Here is a 9,181-nt window from a genome sequence, read left to right as displayed (position 1 = left end):
AAAAATACACCGAAACGTATTTTGATTAATAAATAGAGACAATAAATGACTGAAACCCAGGAATGAATTTGATTTGGAATTGAAACACAGTCAGGAAAGTATATACAAAATAAATAATGCAAAACTCAATTGACTGTGTCCGATGTCGTTTTAGACCGAAAAAAATGCATTAAGTTTGGCAATTTTTCCTCAAATTAGCACTGTCGATTGCCTTTAATCCCATAGACACACACATATAAGTACAGACAAAACAAATGTTTTTAAAGGCGCAAATGAATTTATCTAATGAACAATATCCAATTCGATCCGGCACTGTAAGTAGGTACATACATAAGGCATAAATGGAAACGCTATGTTTGTTTTTCATTATTGACCGTTTTTAAGTGTATTTGTTCACCGAGTACCTAGATTTCACCGAGTGAATATGGTGAATATTTATATAGATTTACGTTGAACATTTGCCTAGTACGATTTTATCTGGCTTTTCTGCTACCGTAAATGAATATGGAACATGGAAAAAATCGCTAAAACCTGGCTACCAGTTGTGGAAGCAGGAGTTTGCAATTGTTACCTCAGCTCTTCAGATTGAGCGCTTGAGAATCGATTTTGCTTGATTTGATTGGCAAACTAGTTATTGGATTTTTATATGTTGGAATTCAAGCACCAGATTATGAGAAATCGGCTTCAAACTTGCTTGGAATGAAGATTTCTCATCAGCTTTTCTCTAAGTGTCGACAAAAAATAGCAAAAATCTTCGGAAAATGAGTGAAACTGGCCTGTGCCTATCAAAATCATTAAATTTTCATCTAAATCATTTTTAATTTATTATCGAAAAAAAAGGGATTTTCGCCCTCATATCGAACAATTTTTTTTATTCGAATGAAAGGCGTAACACGAATCATAGGTTATAGATAGTAAATAAAAATAAAAGACGTCAACTTCACATTTTAAATTTGATGGCAATGCCATTTTTGACATTGTCACGTTTTGACTTTTGTAATTTTTCAAAAGCGTACTTTTGTAAGCATATAGATGTGAAACAATGAGTGTTGAAAATACAAGTGCTGTTTTCACCGTATGCTGTTTGTATAAGTTGCGTATTTTGCATGACATTTGCGCTATTTAAAACAATCATGCTTTGCATGTGGCAACATCGGCGAGCGCAGAAAAATAGGCCGTAGAACGACTTTGAGACTGAACTTGTAACAAAGTTATAATTTACAAATTGTAAGTAAACTTTAAATTATGATCAATAGTTGTCTATAAACCTACGTAATTCATTAAAAAAGCCTGTAGGTTACTTTTTAAAGAATTTTCTACCGGTTTTTAGAAGGATAAACAAATTGACACGTTTTTCACATACAAAATCGATTTTAAAAGACCGGTTTTTTTTTGCGCGGAATTTTTGGCACTCATAGAAGAGATTTTCGCCCGGAAAGAAAGGCCCGAAGAAAAAAAAAGAAAAAAACATTTTTCTACGAGCTAAAATTTCGCATTCTAACCTCTAACATTCCATTCGCTTGCTGCACTGATTGTTTTAAACTTGTTTTGAGTGTCTTGAATAAAAAAGTTAAAAGCATTAAAAGAAACTCTTTGTCATGAAACTTGGCTTTTCGGGTCACCAGATATTCAGAAATTTTAGCTATTATCTATTGCTTACCATATATCTATATCTATTGCTTACCAGAGGCAAGTAGAGACGAGAAAGTAGGCCTGACAAAATGTCCCAAAAATCGGTCCCTTTCTTTGCTATGTTTTTTGAATAAGCTCATGTTGCCATGTTGATATATTTAAAACATTTAATGCCAAAATAATGATAATGATTTTGAGTTAATAATTAACGGCAACGCTGCTTGCTGCAATCGGTAACCCTGTTGTTGTCAGCTTGTTTATTATTGCTGATATATGACTATATGATATATATATTGGGTGCTGGGATTTTCTTCTGTATAGTTCCAAATTTGTACAGTATAGTCACGTAGTCTTAGTCTTGTCTATTCCAACTTTAAATTAAACAAACAGCGACCAAATAGAGGAGAAACTTAAAAAATCGTAATCTAATCGGGTGCTGAAAGTGTAGATAACCGACAGCCCTGGGGTTTAACTCAATAACGATTGAGTTGAATTGTAAGGCAATCATGTAGCTAATAAGGCGGCCTACGGGGGCGCTTTATGCACCCTAATAGGAGGGTTGGTCGCTTTTGGTAGTTAGCAGGCGGGCCTGTAAACTATTAGCCTTGTGTTCACGCACAGAAACTTTCTATTTATCCCTCTCTGGTTGACTGTGGAATGTTTCAAGTGGACTGAAATTTTAGCAACAGTTTCACTCTACAGTGTGTGATTCTGAAGTTTCGCAAGGTCGAGCGGCTTGCATCCTCAGAAGAATTTTGCTCGACAGCTTAGAGTGGACTGATTATTTCGCTAATGGGAAACGTGATCGGATCTCAGTCAACCTCAGTTTGAAAGACTTGAAGTAAAAAAAAATCATACAGTTAGAGAAGTTAATTGCGTTAACTTCTCAAGAACTCAGTAAATTCCATGGAATATCTTTGGGCAATTTTTTTTGGCTTGAAGCCAGCCAAACCTCAAAGCAGCCTGAACAATCGCAGGCCAGAGAAAACGGCTCGATCCGCTTATGGCATTCAGAAAAAAGTTTTATTCCATTGAGATAAATCACACAGCGTGATTCCAGCGACCCTTTCAACAAACCGTCGAGAAATAACAACGTAGAAGAGAGTAAATTATTTCCCAATTACACGGGGCGAGCCACTTGTCGATCGATGCCATCAATGGGAGCATCCAACTGAATGCACATCCACCCACATCATTACTTCTTATGGTGTTTGACATGCCAACTGAACCGTTTCAACCCTCAGATTGACGACTTTCTTATACCTACATAGCTATTTACGATCACGATTCCATTAGACGAGCATGTAAGTTAGAAGTTGCCAAGGCTTTAATTGGGACGCTCTGTAGTTTGTAATGATAGGGTTTTTTTTGGTCTACAATCTGTGGCGAGTTTTAGACCGTTGAGGTGTTTTTTTGGGTTCTCTGAATGATGGGAAATTTTCTGTTACTTCTACTGAGGTTGATTGAACGGTTTTGATGACTTTCCTTGCTTTAGCACTTGTGTTTTTCCTGTATATAAAATCATTTCAGCACTTTTTCAATTCCTATTATGCTTTTTCCTATTTCACTTAATTGCCTGTGGAAGCTTGCACCTTCTTTGCTGTATTTTAGTTCTTTCCCCTTCAAATTTTTTAGATAGTTTGCTGTAGAATACACTTTTTTTATCTAATTTAGTGCATTTTCTGTATTTTACTTTGAAGTATTTTTATTGCTCCGATAACCCTTTTGGTTCGGCCTTTTACCGGCTTAAGGTGCTTGAATTATATACAGCGTGTTGGCGAAATATAGAAGAAAAAGCCATATTTTACTAACAACTAGGATATTTGTAAAACAACAAATCTTAAATTAGACAACAATGTTTTTGATCCGTATTTGCAAATGCGGTTTTGCTCATTGACTTTGACAATCGTAATTTGTCCCTAGAGAAACGTTTGCCATTGTGCGTCATAAACTACCAAAAGGTTGCCAAGTTGCCAATCGCTTCAAAATAATTTAGATGTAGGTACTAAACCAGGATTTTCCTTTTTTTATAACATTCTTATATAATAGAATGCATACACATTCGGCCACTGTGCAGTCCGAAAATTTATGACTTTTATGAATTGCATAAAGTGTTCAGTTTTTATAAGAAAGCTGGTAAATGTGTCAACGTTGTTTCTACATATAAATGCCGTCACAACCAGCACTTTCATTGCGAAAAATGTGACGAAATCCATTTAAGAAAGTGTGGAAAGCTGAACGCAATAAACACACTAAATTACGCTTTTAAAACCTCAGATTAAATAGATGCATTTGTTTACGTTTTCCGATGGGAGCAACGTCGCTTCACAGTCTATATAAAAGTAGGTACTTGCGAGTGCTGCGTTGCCGGCTCGGTATTTAATTCGATATATATGAGTAGCATGAACAAGAAAATAGCAGGAAAACTGTAGCCATAGATATTATATTTAGTGTTATATTTGCTTAGCTTGTAATTAGCGACAAGCAAATGTCATTAAAATAACCGGGTTTAGATTTTATATTAAAAAATTCATAAGAATTTTTGGTGGTAATTACCAGAAAACATAATAAAACATTCATGACAACACCGCAATCAGATAGTGTTGACAGTGACATGGCAGTAAGAGGAGAAGAGGGTTTGTTGGACAAGTAAATACTGCAATTTCTCGTGTTTTTGGTGATAATAAGTGATAATCGTGATATTAATAAACTGTGGTGCACCATAAACTGTTACGCTTAAAAGAAATCGTGCGAAGTGGTTTAATTTGCAGGAAAATTGGGCCAAATTTTCCTAACCTGTACCTACTGTTTTGCACGATTGTAAACAGGGACGATTTGAATCGCTATCAAATGCTTAAAAAAATTGTGTTGCTTATAGCATTGTAAGTATATACTTTCCTGAATGTGTTTAAATTCCAAATCAAATTCATTCCTGGGTTTCAGTCATTTATTGTCTCTATTTATCAATCAAAATACGTTTCGGTGTATTTTTCCACCATCATCAGTTTTTATGTGTAGCGTTATTGCTGCTTTAAGCCTTGGCATGCATTTTCTTGCTCGGCAAAAAATGCATGCCATTATAGTTTCAAACATATAATGTAGATACAACGGTCCGAAAATGAATGAATCTTTCATGCTTAGAATAAATCGATTAATACAGATTTTTACTACGCCTATGGCTAGCAGCCAGGACAGTTGATTTTCCGATTAATTCTACTCTTTGATCGGTGCCTACTTTATCCCTACCACCTGTTTTTCATTGATAAATCGCCGATCGGTAGAATTTAACGTTGGTCCCAAACAAATCGGGATTTATGAATGACTAGCTTGGTCTATTTATTAGTGTCTGTTTAAAACTCCTTGGATCTTGAAAGATTTAAGGCCTAAAAATCGCCAAAATAAACATTAATTTCCAATTCTTCAGTTCTTCAAGTGCGTTAAAATAAAGTAGGCAAAATCGCATCTGGATCCAATGCTGGTGCAAAATAGAAAATAATCGAGCTATAAATGAGGTTTATTTTTGTTAGGCTCCAACAGACCCTCAAGTGGGTATTGTGCCCTAAAAACCAGCTGCACGAGTGGCTCTGGATGTAGAGGGGCTGCAACAGGGATAATGCGAAAAAATGGCAGCCATTCGTGATAATTTCCAGCATTTTTTCAAACACCCCATTCGGCACATATTTGCCTGAACACTGAACTTGCGCTCTGTCTAAATGGAAAAATTCAAATTCCCAAACTAATGTGAGAAGAAACATGAAACTTGGCAACAGTTAAACGAAGAGATTTATAGTGCAACTGAAGAAATTGCGTTCGCATGCGAGTTTTTCCTGATTTTTCAGAATCCTTTGAAAGATAAAATTCCTACACCCAAACTAGAGCGAGTAGCAACTTGAAACTTTTTCAATGTTTTGTCTAAATTGAAGTGGCAATGAAAATCAGAACTTTGGCTGATTTCCATCAAATTCAGCGGTGATTGAATGAAATTTGCACATCTTCCGGCTTAAAATTCCCACTTTTAACTGATAAGTAGCTGAAAGTGGGAATTTTAAGCATTTTTAAATAAGAGAATTTCATTCAATATCTGTTGACCCATTCTTTCTTTCTATCCTCCAATACAACACTGTATCTACTAAATGGCCAGCTAGTTTCCCTTCCCATGACTTCCGAACTGTTATGTTGTGGAAGGAAAATATTTTGATTGAAGATTAACGTCACACTTCATCACTGTTATTTGCCATTAAAAACGGATTAAATCTGGAGCTTTACCTTCGGCTAACGTTGCAAATCCTCATCAAACACGGATTATGGTAATTGCGCCGCCCTTTTGTTAACTTACTGCATGAAACAGTCGGTTATGAAGACTGGGGAAGGCTTTAAAATAACGTAGCGAGACTCACCTGGGTTGGTGTTAGATGTATTAGGGAAGCTAAATGTTCCCGTTCGGGAGCCGAAAGGTACTTTTGCTGCTTAAAGCGCCGCTCCAACTCGTAAACCTGGAAGAAATAAAAATCTATGTTGTACCTACCTACTGTGTATTGTATTTTGGTATTAAAAAAATCAGTTAAATGGTGCAGATTGAAAAGTGTCACAGTTTTCTCGGTATTAAACGTTAAACATTTTCTTTGGCGACAGATCAGAATTTTCAATTCTACCGAATCCAATGAATTTTCCAACTTAAAGTAAGTTTTTCCAGGAAAATATTCGAAATTCTGGGCTTTCAACTGTTTGGATTTGCGAGTAGTGAATTTTATAAGCCGGGCGTGCACGTTTGAGGCCCCTTTTTATGTACCTAACAAGAAGTTCGAAAAAAAATTTCAACTCGTCGATCGGTCAGATTGTAATGTAATTTTCTGCACATAACAAACGAGGATTTTGCTCGAAATACCCCGAATTGCACGATTGAGGCGTATTTTCAAGTAAGTGTTTGAAAAAAATTTTGAAATCGACGGATGCTCTGGTTTTAATGCAATTCAAAGTTTGAAAAATTGTAGAAATTTAATAAAACCTTCCAATCTAATGCGACTTTGTTGACTAAGCAAACGAAACTCGGCCTTTGCGGTGTCCAAAGCGGCAGCCTTGGATCTTCGCACTTTCGCAAGTTACGAATTTTTTGGACAAAAAAATTGATACAAGATAATAATCAATTAATTAACCAGTGACAAATATTCTTCTTAAAATATTTTTTTAAACCTCATGCTTCCGTTGCCGGATCCATGAATATTTAACATATTTGTTTCCTATTGGCGCAAGTAAATAAAAAAATGTAAAAGTGGACGACACGTTTTTGACCTCCGATTCGTTTCGCAAGGCCAACTAACACACGTTATGCATTACATCAACATCCAAGTTGACAATCTCAATGATGGAGGAATTGTTGATTCAAAACATCTGGAAGTCAACACTGTTCAGGCATCTAATTAATGTTTAATGTGGTGAAAAAAAAGTAAACATTGCCTTGGGCGGTTGACAAAAGAAGTCAGCTGAAGAGAGTGAAAACTGATGGCTCAAATAAGGCGTAAAATTAATTCATTAATGACAATAAGTAATGATCTTCTGTTTCCGTATGATTTTCTTATTAATGGCAGGTTTTTGCAATTTTTCAAACGCGTTCGTTTTCATTAGGTATCTAAAAGGCTCCAGCAGATAGTCTCTACCCAACTCGAATTTATTTTCGCATAGTATGATCAATATCAATCAAATTTCAAAGATTCAGTTTTTCGCTACGTCGTTCTCACAATAGAAGAGATTAATGCGCGATTTTTGGCCTCAACATGATGAAGAGTCTTACTGAAATGTTCGGTAAGTTTGGGCTCAATCGGGCCACTAACAGATTTTCAAATTCAGTCTTTCTTGCCTCAGCCGGAATTCCAAAAAATGTCCAAAAGATAGAAGAGCAATTGCTTGCGCAAAAGTTATGATAGTGTTAAGGCCGATTTTCAATGAATTCCCAGTGAATTTAAAGTCGAAAAACCGCATTTTTGCAGTGAAAGCTTCCCTTTTAACTCTCGAAACGCAGAAATGCATGCAGAAAATGGATGCAAAAGGTGAAATTGGACAGAGGAAGAAAGAGCAATTGTCTCAGTTTCAAAGAAAATTTCAAATTTCAAAATTAGAGAAAAATTAACGGCACAGAAGAAATAACAAAAAATGCACATTAACTTGCAAAAGCAAACTGTAGGTAACGGAAGTAAAACTAGGAAATTGCGACTGAAATAATAGAAAAACTTGTTACAATTGAGAACATTGAGACGCAGAATCTTGAGCAGAAGAATGTTTTTGAATGCAAAATGACATCGTCAACTCGCAGAGAAAAACATTAGATTTTGAGAAGCAAGCCCCGAAAGGCCTTGAAAAAACATTTGACAATTTCTCTGGTAATACGTAGGTAACTCGAAACACCTTAGAACTTAGAAAAGGGTTTGAAACAGAAAATTTTTGGACTTTGCAAAAAAACCCTCTCGCCCACTAGTGCAAAAGCATCTTTCGTAAGCGACGGGTGAAGAACACAGAACTTACAATGTAAAACCAATCAAGAGTGCAGATCCAGTCTTCGCCACAATCTTCAATTCCAAACCCAACCAACTTTTGGCAAAAAGGAATTTTTTATTGGAAAACACCAACCAGTTTAATTGCTGTCAAAATGCCATTTCAACTCTTCTGAACAGTCACTTGATAATCGAAAAATGGAAAAAAGCGCGTCGCGATGTCCGGCAGCGGCAATCGACGTTTACCGTCGGCATCCGGCAAACTTTCGTTTGTTACGTGACCATCAGGGCCGTAACTAGGCAACGGGTAGGGGGGGCAAGGGGATTTACAAGTGAGTCACTGGTAGAAAGTGGGCGTCGCCCTCTGAATAAGAGCCTACCTGGGCTTGCGTGAAGAGGACCCGCCTCTTGCGGCGTTGCGCCAATGGGAATTGCATGGGCTTCGAGTCGGGCACGCCCCCGCACGGACCCAAACCGGGCATGCCGGCGGCATTCAAACCATGGCCCATGTTGGCCGACGCCGCTGTTGTTCCCATCAATCTGGAAACTGCAAGAAAATACCATCAGAATCATCCATAACTGCCACAAAGCAATCAAATCGGGCGCCAGTTACGTCATTTGGACGTTCCCAGCACCAAAGTGACGTTGATTGGACGTTAATAGACGTCGCTTTTTTAGGGTTGGTGTTTGTCTGTTGCTTACCAACTTCAGTGCAATTTTTTAATCTTCTGTTTATCCTGAGCCATTCGCGAGCGAGATTTTCATTTTTTATAACCAGTCGCATTTTCCGCCCGAAATTTATTTAAACCTTTTGGAAATTTAAATTTGGAAAATTATGGAAAATGAGTGGACGGTATGGAGACTCAGAGGGTCTCATATAATTTTGCACATTTAACACTTGAAGCTTGATCTCAACATTTCCAAAATTRCAGTTTTTCATCTGCTYGAACTGACGAGTTGTAATTTTTTAAACACACWCGCGTAAGTTTGCGTCTTCTAAGTAACAAGAGTTTGAAAAATTCTGGAAAGTGAATGAGCGGCAGGAATCTACTAAAACTTTCACC

General features: G+C 36.9%; 1 protein-coding gene across 1 annotated transcript in view; it reads right to left on the bottom strand.

Annotated features, from left to right (window-relative positions):
* The window catches only part of LOC109533017 (thyroid transcription factor 1), a gene marked incomplete at its 5' end in the record, with an annotated part of 20,811 nt that extends 12,147 nt beyond the window's left edge, over nucleotides 1–8,664 (bottom strand). The window contains 2 exon segments of the mRNA XM_048667481.1: nucleotides 6,030–6,125; nucleotides 8,498–8,664. Of these exon segments, the coding sequence (XP_048523438.1) occupies nucleotides 6,030–6,125; nucleotides 8,498–8,664 (263 nt within the window).
* Between the last annotated feature and the right edge of the window lie 517 nt (nucleotides 8,665–9,181).

This window comes from Dendroctonus ponderosae, unplaced genomic scaffold (assembly GCF_020466585.1).
Source record: "Dendroctonus ponderosae isolate FM_Combo_2020 unplaced genomic scaffold, Dpon_F_20191213v2 Dpon_F_20191213_6, whole genome shotgun sequence".
Classification (NCBI taxonomy): domain Eukaryota; kingdom Metazoa; phylum Arthropoda; class Insecta; order Coleoptera; family Curculionidae; genus Dendroctonus; species Dendroctonus ponderosae.
The sequence above is the reverse complement of the archived record's forward strand: the minus strand, read 5'-3'. Positions and strand labels throughout refer to the sequence as shown.